This window comes from Lonchura striata, chromosome 7 (genome assembly GCF_046129695.1).
Source record: "Lonchura striata isolate bLonStr1 chromosome 7, bLonStr1.mat, whole genome shotgun sequence".
Lineage (NCBI taxonomy): Eukaryota > Metazoa > Chordata > Aves > Passeriformes > Estrildidae > Lonchura > Lonchura striata.
Genome location: NC_134609.1, coordinates 15,342,494 through 15,356,359, shown reverse-complemented (window position 1 = coordinate 15,356,359; position 13,866 = coordinate 15,342,494). Strand labels below are relative to the sequence as shown.

At 36.9% G+C, this 13,866-nt stretch overlaps 1 protein-coding gene across 2 annotated transcripts in view; it reads left to right on the top strand.

Moving 5' to 3' along the window:
* Positions 1–11,973, top strand: part of ERCC6 (ERCC excision repair 6, chromatin remodeling factor) — a 44,146-nt gene extending 32,173 nt beyond the window's left edge. For both annotated transcript variants that reach the window (XM_021539296.2, XM_021539287.2), the window contains 10 exons: positions 875–970; positions 2,748–2,966; positions 3,681–3,791; positions 4,227–4,346; positions 5,362–5,456; positions 6,990–7,135; positions 7,221–7,919; positions 8,549–8,750; positions 9,072–9,150; positions 9,584–11,973. In XM_021539296.2, the coding sequence (XP_021394971.2) occupies positions 875–970; positions 2,748–2,966; positions 3,681–3,791; positions 4,227–4,346; positions 5,362–5,456; positions 6,990–7,135; positions 7,221–7,919; positions 8,549–8,750; positions 9,072–9,150; positions 9,584–10,012 (2,196 nt within the window). In that variant the 3' untranslated portion in view covers positions 10,013–11,973. The remainder of the gene's footprint in view (positions 1–874; positions 971–2,747; positions 2,967–3,680; positions 3,792–4,226; positions 4,347–5,361; positions 5,457–6,989; positions 7,136–7,220; positions 7,920–8,548; positions 8,751–9,071; positions 9,151–9,583) is intronic.
* The last annotated feature ends 1,893 nt before the right edge of the window (positions 11,974–13,866 follow it).

Here is a 13,866-nt window from a genome sequence, read left to right as displayed (position 1 = left end):
GCTTCAGGCATTTATGTTCTGTCTTGACTCCTTTCCTGTCATCTCACTTTAAAAGAGAAGTAGACATGTTAGTTTTTGTAAGACAGTGCTGAAAGGTACATAATAAAGAAGTAGGCTGTGTATATGCAGTCTAATGATCATTTTTTTAGCCACTTTTTAATTTTTATATACTATATACTATTATAATATAATAATATACTATTATAATATAATATTTATATACTATATACTATTATATACTATTTTAAGCCAACTCTTTAATGTCTAGATATTAAAGAGTCTGGGCTCCTTAATCTAAAGAATGTGATCATAGACAGTATAAACAAATGTGATTTTTGCTCTTGCCAGTCACAGGGCACTACATGAGTTTGATTTACAGCATAATGTTGGGTGCCTTGCAGAATGCAGAAAAGTGATTTTGTTCAATTTTAGCCCATCAGAGCACCTGAGAAATCATTATATTTCATGCTTAAGGTCTAAAGACAGGACAGACCACATCTGCTAAACTTCTGAGAATTTGCAAGTTATAAGGGATGTGACAGACACAAAGTGGAAAGAGTTTACTATAAACACAGCTTTGAGAAAATGCTAACATTGCACAGTTACCTCATTAAAAGTAGAAAAAAGCAGCACTTCCAAAGCTAAAGTGATTTGAGGGGAAAATCTAACTACTGGGAAAGAGCACATAAAACCTCATCAAACTCATCTTAATGATCATTCTCTAAACATTTTTTTTTTATTTCTAGTGATTTCTATGCAGTAACTTTTACCTTAGTATTTTAGTATGTCAGACATCTGTGAAGCTTCATTGTAGCACATGGTGAAATTCTAAAATTCACACAGGTTGGGCTTGAGTGGTTGGTTTGTTTTGTAGGTCCTCTTTTGCCGTTTGACAGAGGAGCAGCGTCAAATCTATCAAAATTACATCAACTCTAAAGAAGTTTACCAGATTCTCAATGGAGACATGCAGGTGGGCATTAATAAGCATAGTGATGGGTAGGGTTTGATGGATAAAATCATGGACTGGCCCTTGCACTCTTCTTGCTGGATTCTGAGCAGTAAGGGGAACAAACACACTGATCTCTATTCAGTTTTTGTAGTCGTCTATTTTATTTCTCAAAAATGTTAGATGAAATATATTTGAGTTAGTATGTAGTGACATGACCAGATAAAAGTAAGAATGAAATGAGCTTCACAATATGTTTGTGATCTTGGAAATAAATTGTGGCTTTTTGGATGACCTGTTATAGGTAACTGTATTCATGCTTTTAACTAATTGCCCAAGGAAAGCAAAGGAAAAGCATAGTTAGTCCTGAGAGTACAATTCAGGTGTGATAACTTTGTTATGCAATAGTTGATGATTTCACAGTATTAACAGAAAGTAGAGCAAATAAGCAAATATCCTTATTACTGTTATAGCAGTCACTTCTCAACATCTTCTGCCTCCATTCTCACAGTGTAAGTGTTGAAATTGCTGTGGCCTAGTGAAAGGCATCATTGGGATACATTTTCAGTTGCTGGCTGCTGCTGCCTGTGTAGAATCTGCTATTCCCTATAACTCCTCCGTTGTACACATCTGGTTCATTTGACATTTTTATGCATGCAGTGGATGTGTCTCCCTTCCATTTTAGCCCTTGTTTGTAGGAGGAGGGGTATTATGTGTTGGCTATAATGTGTCATTTGTCATATTTTCTTGTCTTGTGAACTGTGAAATCCGTCCTTGCTGCATATCCAGTGGCTCCAGTCAGTTGTATGGTCAGCATGGCCAATATGTATTGCAGTCCCATGCACAGAGCACATTGACTTTATTACTGTTTTGTTTTTATTTTTTAATTTTGCAGATCTCACAAAGGTATAGTGGGCAAGTTTTTCAAGTGCATAGCCATTTTAGTTATACCAGTGAACAGTTCTTTAAGGAGCTTGTTCTTTTAGAGATGGCTTGTACAAGACTAGCTGCAGAAATTTACCAAAGATGTTACAAAATGGGTTATATTTACTAGGGGTCTGAAAATTTTGAGTAGTAAATGTCAATGCTTTTATTAGGTATTCTGTGATGACAACAGCAAATCCCAGCTGAAAAATAACATTGTAAAGAAACCATAAATTATGGGCAGGCTCATCCAGCTTCTAGTGCTAAAAGATTGAGCGATTCACTGTTTCCAGCTAGTTCATTTTTCAGAATATTCAGAAGTATAAATAACACTTGTAATATAGTAATGAATGAATAACTGAATAGAACCCTCCTAACATGGCGTCAAAAGTGGTAATTTCAGTTTTGAATGTTTGTTCAAATATGTTAATTCATTTATTCTTTGTTATCAGGCACTCTGGTGGGTATACTGACTATCCTCAAGGTCTGTCTTAAGTTACCTACTAATATGGTACGAGTTGGAAGGAAAGACATGATCATTTCAAGAAACAAATTAGTGGCATTTTTCCTTTTGAGTGAGAAAAAACATGGCTTCACAGCTAGGAAAGGACTGTTTTACTAGTGTGGATATTGTTACAGAATTCCCTTACCATTGTCACCAGAATAGGCTCACAAGTACATAAAATTTCAGTCACTTTCTTTTGTACTGATTTTTCCTAAAACTTTCCCTTAAACAAGTATTAGCATCAAAACATTATTAAAAATAAACATCAGTGATGAGTGGATTAATCTATTGCTGTTTATTTTTTTTCCATAAGCCATATAGATATAAGTACTTGTCATGAAAATAGAAATATTTTTCTCTTGTATTCTTTAGATTCTCTTAGGACTATCAACTTTGAGAAAGATTTGCAATCACCCTGACTTCGTTGCTGATAGTCCCAGAATTTTAAAGAGTGTGCCAAATGCTGAAGCGGAGGATCCAAATCAGTTTGGATATTGGAAACGTTCTGGAAAAATGATAGTGGTAGAATCCCTGCTGAAAATATGGCACAAGCAAGGTCACAGAGTGCTGTTTTTCACTCAGTCGAGACAGGTAAGATGAGCTAATTATTTTTAGTTTTATCTGTTACTATTACTTAAAACGTGTGTGAGAGTTCCAAAAAACCTCTAAGTAGAACCACCTTTTGTAGTGTCTTTCTCATAAAATCAATATCTTACTGAAAATGTTACTGAAATGACTGAAGTCTCTGGAATAATCAGAGACCAGTTTCCAAACTCAGTGGGCTTTACTGGAATGACACAGCATTGTGGCAGTGGCCCGGTTTCAATACACTGGCCAAAGCTGTACCAGCTGTACCATGTGGTCCCAGGCTGTCCCTGCTGTGTAGTTTCAGCACACAGTTGGTGGTCACTTTGCATGCTCTGTGTAGTGCCTATGCACAGCTGGTCCTCAGAATCGCTCCCTTTGGGACAGTGGCACAGGCAGTGACCTTTGTTTTCCCTGTGTACTCACAATTTTGTCTTCCTTTTGTGGATTTCCTTGGGATGTTTAATTATCTTAAAGCAGCTATGGCCCTGGACTTCCAAACCAAACTCAAATATTCTACTGCATTCAGCTGTGGTTTTTTTGGTTTTTTTTCCATTTACATAAGTCTGTTTTCTGTCATTTAAGGAAGTGTTTCCAGTTTTTTGTTGTCATTGTTTGTTTGATTGATACAGCAGTTAGTACCAGAAATTCTTATAGGTTCATCATACAGATGCTGAGTCTTCATGACTGGATTTCATTAAATCTTTTCCATCACCACAGATGATGCAGATACTTGAAGTCTTTGTGAGATACAGAAACTATTCCTACCTCAGGATGGATGGCACCACAGCAGTAGCTTCCAGACAGCCTCTTGTAACAAAATACAATGAGGTGAGATGTTCCATCCCACACATGAATACATATTAATGACTATGATTAAGTTCTTCCAATCCTTTTTGTTCTGTTTTTAAATATACTACTTCAGGTTGGAGACACTAAACTGGGGAGTTCAGTGAAATGAAACCCCTGTCTTTCTGAGAGAGGGGAAAAAAGTAATCTCTTATTTCATACGTAAGTTGGATTTTCTGATAAGAAAATATTTGAGAAAGGGGAAAAGCAATTTTTTGGATAACAGTAAATGAAATTTAGATCAGACTACTTTTATTTGTCAAAAGAAATACTAGATGAGCAAGGAAATGTGTTCCTTCTCTTGGCTTCCTTTGCATCTTTGCATATATGCTGATAAAATAATCCAGGAAAATTTATTTTTTTTTAATGTTACATTTTGCTAATTCTTGCTTTAGTAAATTCTCTCTTGTGTCACAGGACAAATCCATATTTCTTTTTCTTCTAACAACTCGTGTTGGTGGCATTGGAGTTAACTTGGTTGGTGCTGACCGGGTTATTATTTATGATCCTGACTGGAATCCCAGTGTAGACACACAGGTGAGTTTGATTTATTACATTCCATTTACCAGCTAAGTTGAAATAAAACTGAAGACAAAATGACAGTTATCTCCTCAAGTACTGTTAAAGCACTATGTTGCTCTTTCCTAAGTTGCTGTTCCCAGCAATGGTCACTTAGGGTGCAGCTCCACGTTATGATTGCTCTTGTGGCAAAGCCAATTTAAGTGGTTCCCACCACATCCCCTATATGCTGTTATACCTTACCACTCTTCAGTATTGTTGATTCATGTAGTCAGTTACAGTGCAGTCATACAAACAGTTCAAATGGCCTGTGTTTTTAAAATAAATGAACCAGATGTTTCTGAAGGGAAAGTACAGCTGTGCAAGCTCTTGAACAGGCAGGAGTGTTGGTGATGACAATGCAGGGTGAGAAAAGGAGAAGAGATGCTGCTCCCATTGGCTTTCTCACTAGATAATGATATGTAGCTGTGACCTTGGAGAGCTGCTCTAAGTAGCTAGAAGTTTTTCTAGCTAATTTTTCTTATCTCATGGTGTGGAAAGACTGATTTATCAAATCACATAGCAGTTATATGGTGCTTACAAGTTTGAGAGGAAAAAGCCTTTTTGTAGAAATCCGATGTAGCTCTGAGATCTGCAAGTGTCTGACTTAGAGTTCTGTCTAATGTGGTTGGTTCAAGATGTTTGTAGGAAAGATTTCAGTTAAGTTAAAGAAGACAAATTCAAAGGAGAGGTGTGTTTTAACATTCTACTGTGAAATTTCCTTCTGGAATAAGTCTATATAAAGTACATATTCTAGGTAAAAGTTCTGATTTTAACATAATCTATTGATAATTTTTGCATTGATTTCTTGGTACAAATGCAGACTTTCTAGATCTTTTTCCTCTCCTGCTGAGTTAATTATCCTATGTTCTAGATATGCCACTTCTTAAAGTATTTGTTAAATATCCAAACTAAGTTTGAAAGAGTATTATCATTAGGTCTCTGTCAGACACGAGGAGAGACTCATCTGGTAACCAAACCTTTTGTGTTCCAGGCTCGGGAACGTGCTTGGAGAATAGGCCAGAAGAAAGAGGTGACTGTGTATAGGCTGCTCACTGCAGGGACTATAGAGGAGAAGATATACCACAGGTCAGTCAGAATGATTTCTTGGATACAGCTGCATGAAGAAAATGCTTTGAGCAAATCCAGGGTGGTGTAACAGTGACATAACTGTGCATATGCACACACTGCTTGTAATTCCCAACCTTGGTGATGATGGGCAAATCATAGAAAACTTTCAAAGTTTTTACTGAGAAATGGAGAACCTTTTTCTCATACTAGACTTCCAGGTGTACTGCTCCATCCCTAGCAGCAAGACCCATGTGCTAAATATACATTATCAGTCTGTTCCAGCAGCTGTGTCCAGCACATCCAGGATTCACTGTAAAACATAGTATGACTCATAGACAGAAAACAGTGAGCACCTTATTCAAAACATGAGACTCAACTAGTCTGAAATGCAAATTTAAATCATCAAGTTCTTTATATTCTCCTTGGGATGTATCAAGATGTATGTGGTACATAGATGTGTTTACTACTGTGCAAACCCAATTTGATTTTATTCCCAATTCATTCCAAAGTGAAAGAATTAAATCCCAATAACTACCAGTCATATTCATGTTATTTATTCCAAAGTGTAGCTAAAACCTTTGAAGTGCTTGTATTTCAAAATCAATGAAATCTTTTTGGTTTGCTTTCCCATTCAGCTTTCTCAGTAGTTAGCTTCACTCACGTGAATTCCAGACGACTGAAATACCCTCTTGGAAAATTTAGAAGAACAAAAAATTCTAAATAATGAAATGCCCACACTTACTGTTTTCCTGTGTTTTCTTGCCTGTAAATGAAAGCTTGGTTTTTTGACCACTGAATTTAAAAATAGTTTCCCTGCTTAATCTCAGCAGAACCAAAAGTGTGATAAAACTGTTTGAGAGAACTGATTTCCAGTTCGATTTAGGGATGTACTTTTTGTACAGAATAAAACAGATACTGCTTTAGGCACTATGTAGTACAAATATGGCATAGAAGCAGTTTTACCAATACTAGAAGATTATTTGCAGCTTTGTTCTCCTACAGACTTGTTCCTTTTGGTCATCTGCGGATGGGCTCTTTTCTCCTCAGCCACAAGTCTGATTCTCCTTTTCAGTGTCTGTCATCCAGTCATCACCATCAGACTGAGCTACTCTGCTGCTTTTGATTCCTCCAATCAATTGAACCCATAAAATGTTGTCATTTTAACAAGCTTTTTTTCTTTCAGGAGCTTTCTGATTGTTTTATTGCTACATAGGCAAGCTTTTCAATTTTAATGGACAAAAAAGTTCTAGCTGTGAAGTTATTTATTGCTTAGTTAGGGGATGCCCCATAAGACATCTCAGGATAGTGGTTACCTATTGTGTTATGAGGTTGTTGAAAAATAATAAATCCCTGTGTTTAGCAAATTACTTGGTTGTTTGAAAGTTACTAACTCAAGATGGTCTTTTGGAAACTAACATCATCTTCCCACTGCTTAATTGTTCTGCAGGGTAATGTTTGTGCTTATAGTTTTCTCTTTAAGTACTGTACTCAGTACTTAAACATAGCTAGACATTGTTTCACGCACAAAATATTTTTTTTATTCTTTTTTAGGCAAATCTTCAAACAATTTTTAACAAACAGAGTGCTGAAAGACCCTAAGCAGAATCGCTTCTTCAAATCCAATGACCTTTATGAACTATTTACTCTGAACAGCCCAGATGTGTCTCAGGGGACGGAAACAAGTGCAATTTTTGCAGGTACATGGGGTTTTTTTCTATTTGTTTGGAAGAAAAAATGTCTTAATTGTTTGTTGAATGGATACTAATTTTATTCATCCTTCAGGTACTGGTTCAGATGTTCAAGTCCCAAAGCCACCTGCTAATGGCACTTCTAAATGTGATGTCCATGTTGCAGAAAGCAGCTCACACAAGAAGAAGAAATCCTTCAATTCCTGTTCCACCACACACATGAAAGATTCTTCTTCTAAAGCAATAGAGACGAGTGAGGAAACCAAGGGAACTTTGGAAGCCTTTGACCAAAATAGCTACGGAAAAGATAATGCACAAGCTGCTGCTGATACAAGTTCATTCAATAAAAGCAAGGAGGAATGCTTGGAAAGTGATGACAAATGCATGTCCCAGTCGGTGCCATGCAGTGCAGGGTCTGCAGCAAATGCAGAAGGTCTGATTGCCGTGGTGGCTGGTGAGGGACATGGAGCGACTAATGCAGATGTCAGGACAGATCTTAGCCTCACTTGTGATGCACCTATCTCTTGGGAAAAGCAAGATGCTAAAACTGAAGATGAGCAGTTTGATAGTAATCACTTGAAGTGTATCTCAAAAACAAAGCACAAGGTGGATACGCTGTCACATGAGAGCCACAGAGATAAGTCTAAGAAGAAACATCACAAAGATGCCAGATTTGAAGGAAAACGCATTCCTCATCTAGTGAAACAAAAGCAATACAGAAGGGAGAACAGTGAAGAGCAAGACTCAAAGAAAAATGATGACTATGTCTTGCAGAAACTTTTCAAAAAATCAGGTAACAGTTGTTTGGCTGCTGACTAAACAGAGGTATATAAAACCTAAGCAAATGAGAGAAAGAGCAGATCTTTTACTCTAATGGTTAGAGTACTCTGATGGTTAGAGCTACAATAAAAAACAAGTTAGTTCTGTTACTTTAGTGAAACTTAAAATGGTCATGGTTTAGATTTAAGTTAAATTTAATTCCAGTTGACTTTAAGTCCAGTTAAAAAATGGCTATTACCTTGGCACAAACTGTTCAGAGAGATCCTCATTTCTGGATATGGAAGTATATGCAGCGTTTCTCCTGGATATTTTCAGGGTGTAATCAACCTTCATTTACACAAGGGTTTCACTTCTGTCTGTCCTGTCCATAACAATAGAAATGATCAATTTGCCCACATAATTGCCAGGTCTGTTGTGAATAATGACCTCATCAGCACACCAGAAGTGATTTGCTGGTCAGATTGATTACTTAACTGATAAAGAAGGGGGTTCTCTCATTAGAAATTACTATACTGATGTGCTTAATATAATTACCCTGAAGAAGGAAAAATGCAATTGTGGCATTCACTTAAAAAGTGAATATTTGATTTTCACATAAATTAAGATATGTCCTCCTTCACCTTTTTTATCCTCTGGTTTTAGGGGTACACAGTGTTATGAAGCATGATGCCATTATGGATGCTTCCAGTGCAGATCATGTGCTGGAGGAAGCAGAAGCAAGCAGAGTGGCCCAGGATGCCTTGAGAGCCCTAAGACACTCTCGTCAGCAATGTTTAGGAGCTGCTTCTGGTGTGCCAACCTGGACAGGCACAAGTGGTCTTTCAGGTGCACCATCAGGAATAAAGTGAGTTCAGTTCTCACTCTGCTTTCCCAAAGATAGAGGAATTGCTTAGGATGTTAGATACACATTTTTTGTCTTAGTTTTTGTAGTAACATGCATCAGTTGTGTGCATATTTTATATTTAATATAGGCATGAAAGCGTATTACAAGCGTAGGTAGTCTGCTCTGAAGTACAAAGAAAGCATTATTGTTGCACAGTAGAAGAGAGCTTAGCAGAGGGCTCTTGAGAACCCTAAAACACAAATCCAGTCTGTCTTTGAAAAAATTATCATTGTCCTTTTGAGAAGGATGTTTCATGAAGTTAATTCTTTCATGGGTTTTTAGGAGTCGGTTTGGTCAAAAAAGAAACTCCATGCTGCTTTCTTCACATTCCAGTTGTGCATCACCTGCAAAGAAGCACAAGGTGAGAAACACAAGCTAACCTTTCTGTTTTAATAGCTGACATATGTGAATTGTTACAATTTATATGATAAATCCAACTTACACTGTAGATGTGTCATATGCATTTGTTATGTGATTATGTAGAATTCTAGAAGTTTTAGTTACCTATGACTTTGATTTTTTGTTTCGATGAAGGCTAGTTAGATACAGCAGTCACAAATTACACAATGGTTTGCATATCTATCTGGAAAAAAAAACTAGCAAAGCTTTTCTTTTGCTTCTTAAGTTCCAAAGTTGAGACCAGAATATATCACCTCTTTATGGTCTATTTCAGATGACCAAGTTCTGAGTGGTGGTGTTTGTTATTCAAGTCTAAACAACAGGCAGATTTTCTTTAATAGATTCTGTGGGTCTCAAAATGCAACTTTCCCCTTAGCTTGTGTATTTATTTGCAGGATGGAGATACAATAAAGAAACAAAATATAAGGAAGTGTAGTTCCAGTGAGCACTTCAATGGAAAATCTGGAGAATCATCATCCAGTGCTCTGGACTCTTCATCTTTATTAGCTCGTATGAGGGCAAGAAACCACTTTGTTTTACCGCAACAGACAAGGAGTGAGGGTGATGAGAATGATCAGCCAGCACCTGCCCCAGTCCAGGGCTCGACAGAATACGATGAGCTGCTGGTGGATCTGCGGAACTTCCTGGCGTTCCAGGCCCGCGAGGACGGCGAGGCCAGCACTCGGGAGCTGCTGCAGGAGTTTGAGTCCAAGCTGCCTGCAGAGCACTCCTGTGTCTTTAGAGAACTGCTCCGCAATATCTGCACCTTCCACAGGAGCCCAAACGGGGAAGGAGTCTGGAGGCTAAAGCCAGAATTCCGATGACCCTTGATCAGTGAAGGCACCTCTGTGTCTAGCTGACCACCCTTCTCCTCTCAAAGGAGGAACACTGTGTGACTTTGAACAGTTTGAAGTATTTCGTATTCCTGAATTAATTAATGCCTTGAACAGTCAGTGGTGCAGGACTTGTTGCAGGCTTAAAGCTAACTTAATTTGTGATTTACACTATTTATATAAAAGTGCCATCTACCTCACAGATGAAACAATACAAACTGTCAGCACCTTTTCTTCAAAAGAAATCTTAATGTAAATGGGGTGAAGAACATATACTGACCTTTTATTACAGTAAGAACCATGGATATTGCCATGGGTTGTAAGACTTTGATTTCTGTGAAATTGCAGAAAACTACTTCCTTGATTTCCTGTTCATTACTTGAATGGTCATAGGGTACACAGTGTGCCATCAAAAAAAGAAAAAGGGGCGGAGGGGAGATGATTGTAGTTAGCATGAGAGATTTACTGGTACTGACAAGTGCATCAGAATCATTTTCTGTAATTTGCATCAGCAGTGAGAATTTTGTTGTAATCTTTAACTTGGGAAAGAGTTCTAATACCATGAAGGTTCAACTACAAAAAATGGAAAGTGTAGCAGGATACTGAGTTTACTGACAACTGAAAATTACGGAAAACTTGCTAAATTACAGAGCACCCATTAACACCATAATCAGCAATCCAGTTACAATGTCATACGCCACTGGAAGTGCTTGCTCTACAGTATTTCTTAAAACTGAGGCAACAATAACTGTTACAGGTTTGTCACAGGTTGTGGACATAAAATTGAAATCTCACTAAATGTTCATATGTTTCACTGTGATTTATGACCAGTTACCTCCTACCACTTAAAATTTTATACCTTGATAAAGACTGGGGTGTTAGCTGGTCAGAGGGGAAAGGGTGTCACTGTATTTTTCTCACCATAATGATTTTTGGGCATAGTTGGAGCATATATCGAAGTTACATGTCATTCATCTTCTATAGGTTGGGAAAACTCAAAGTTTCTTGACAGTTGGCTAAGTTCTAATAGCAGTTATTTGTAGCAAATCCAAATACAACATTGGGTCTGTCTACAAGGTCCTAGTGTGCTGCACAAGGAAATTTTAAGGTGGAAAATATGGACATATTTTGAGAAGAAAACCACATTGTTGTAGCAGCATTAAATTACTGTATGGTTTAAGCTAGGAATAATTATGTATGCCTAATGTCCTTCCTATCCCTATGGAAAGCTGAGCTAGTTTTAGCTTTTTTGTTCACTGTGAAATTATCTTGTTTACCTTAAGTGGAAGTACAAATATTAAAAGATGAATGGTGGAACAATAATACAGACTTACTTTTTGTAAAAAAAAAAAAAATGTTTAGAGACTTCCAATGGCTGTTCCTCTTGTTTTTTGCTCAGTGATAGAGGTTCTGTAGAGATTTGCCAGAAGTGGTGCTTCTTGGCTTTTCAGAGGCTGGAATTAGGCAGGGCAGACAATTCAAAAATCTTTATTTTCCTACTAGCATTTGAAGATGGGACTTCTCCTAACATCTTTCTGTGATCCCATTTATATTCACTTACATTCCCTCTTTCAAAAAATGGTGAAACAAGGAACTTGGGCTGCAACTGCCCAAGTTGGCTTGAAGTGGGTCAGAAAAAAAGTAAAAACAAACCAATTTTCTTTTTCCTTCAGATCTGTATGGAATATGGATTGGTTTGTGTGTCATGTTCTCATGCATCTCTACTTATCCCAGCAACAAACCAGGAATTCAGCAGTCAGCAAAGCTGCTGTTGTCACCTTAGCTGTTAGTTTTGGTGTCCTGTTTTATTTAAACTCACAATTTTAAAAACATTGTTTCTGTATACTATGGAAAGTTTGCAGCTTCTTGATCTGTTAATGTAAATAGACTTGCATGTACTTTTTATAAATTCTTGGCTTTTATGGACTTATTAAAAAAAAAGAAAAACAAAAGTTTGTTCCAGAAGTCATTGGGCACTGGGAAGAGTGGGCAGGGAGGTATCTTCTCCTGTATGCTGTGCATACAACCAAATGATTCATATTATCTTTATATTTCCATTATCCATACAATTTCAAATTATGCATTCTAACTAGCTTTTTCTCCAGTACTTGCATTTGTTGAAAATCTTTCAGGACTGAAAAAGTATTAACATAATACTCAAAAAATATTTGTAAGTAGTTGATCTCAAAAGCATATGTGATTGAAGATTTACTGATTTATAGGTAAAAGTTTTACTTGAATGTAATATAGCTACTATGCATTTTAATGTAGTAGTGGTATTTCAGAAAAATTCTACTTTCATTCCATAAAACATCTGATTTTTGTTTGTTTTATTTTACCTTTATGAAGTGAATTCCTTTCACATCTTCACAGAATATCTGAAGTAGTTCCTCACTAGCATTAGTGTTGCATAGTCAATCAAATCTTGCATTTTAGCTGTCTCAGTTTCCAAGTACTCAGTGCTGTAGTTGGTAGTTGCTACTTTATCTGTGCATGATTCCAAAAATCACTCATGTGGAATGCGTGTGTTCTTATATTTTGTTTCTTACCTTAGTCAAAAAAAGGGCATAAAGAAAAATCAAAATATAGATGTTAATTTAGGGATAAAGCTGGGAAAAGAACCACTAAATCTTACTAAGGAAAGACATGTCAGCATGGAACAGTGATTGTGACATTTAAATTTTAAAAAAACATACCACAGGGAGCTACTGAAAATTTCTTTCCTGTAAAGATGCTAAAAGCTAAGCACCATGCTGCTGTGGGATGTGACTACCATTTGAGCAGACAAATGCAGTTGAATAAAAATCTAGAAAGCTAAATAGCAGAAACTTTGGTTGCTTGGTAAGCAGTTGTGGGAACTGTATACACTGTTTAGGTAAAACATGCTGAATTGATACTTTCAACAGCAGAAATTAAAACATCGTAATTGTTCCTTCTGGTTTCAAACCATATTTGTAAAGTGGGAGGTAAGAAAACCTTCTTGCTTATGAAGATGTTTTCCATTGTCCTCCCATCCCATCCTCCTTTTACATTATTCCAGGTGTTTACTCTCCTGTATTCACCCTTTTGTTGAAGATGTGTAGCTAACCAAAACATGTCTGTTACAGAACTAAATTTTGACATAGAGAAAAAAAGACTTAACTAAAAGTTGTAGGCCTTTAACTTTTCTGGGCTATAGTGACCCACCACAAAAGAAATTCAAGTTGCTGAATGGATGGATTGATTAGAAATGGTAATTAAATCCGGTATTTTAGGATGTCTAGGTTCTGTCTGTGGCTCAGCCTGTTCTCAAAGGTCTGCACCATTTGGAGACTTGAGGCTGTTGCAGATAATGTCATCCTCCTAAATAAAGCTATAAAGAAGTGGGGTTTTACATCTGCAAGTTTTGGCTTCAGGTGACAGTCGCCAATAGACAGTTGTATTCAAGTCATAAGGTTAGCTTTGTGTTTGATTCCAAGATTGCTAAACTTAGCTAAATGTTGCTGTCTTCTACTGCTGCAATTCTCTGCCTTTCAATAAGCTACAACAGCAGGGATAAACTTGATTATTATTTTCTTCTAAAATAATTTTATTTATAAAATAAGGAACTGGGTAGATGAATAATTAAACTGATGGGATAATAACTAACTTGAATTCCTTTTGCATACTGCTGTGATTCATATATAAAATCCAGTCATTACAGTTTAAGCAGTTTTCTCTCTTGAAGGGAGGAGGTGTTAAAGAGCAGTGGAACAGCTGTGTCAGTGATTCAGCAAGGAAAAATGATGCAATGCCTCTCGTGCTGCTGCTGGCTCTGCCTTCTCAAAAGATATATAAAGATGGTGAAAAATTTAAATATGAAGACA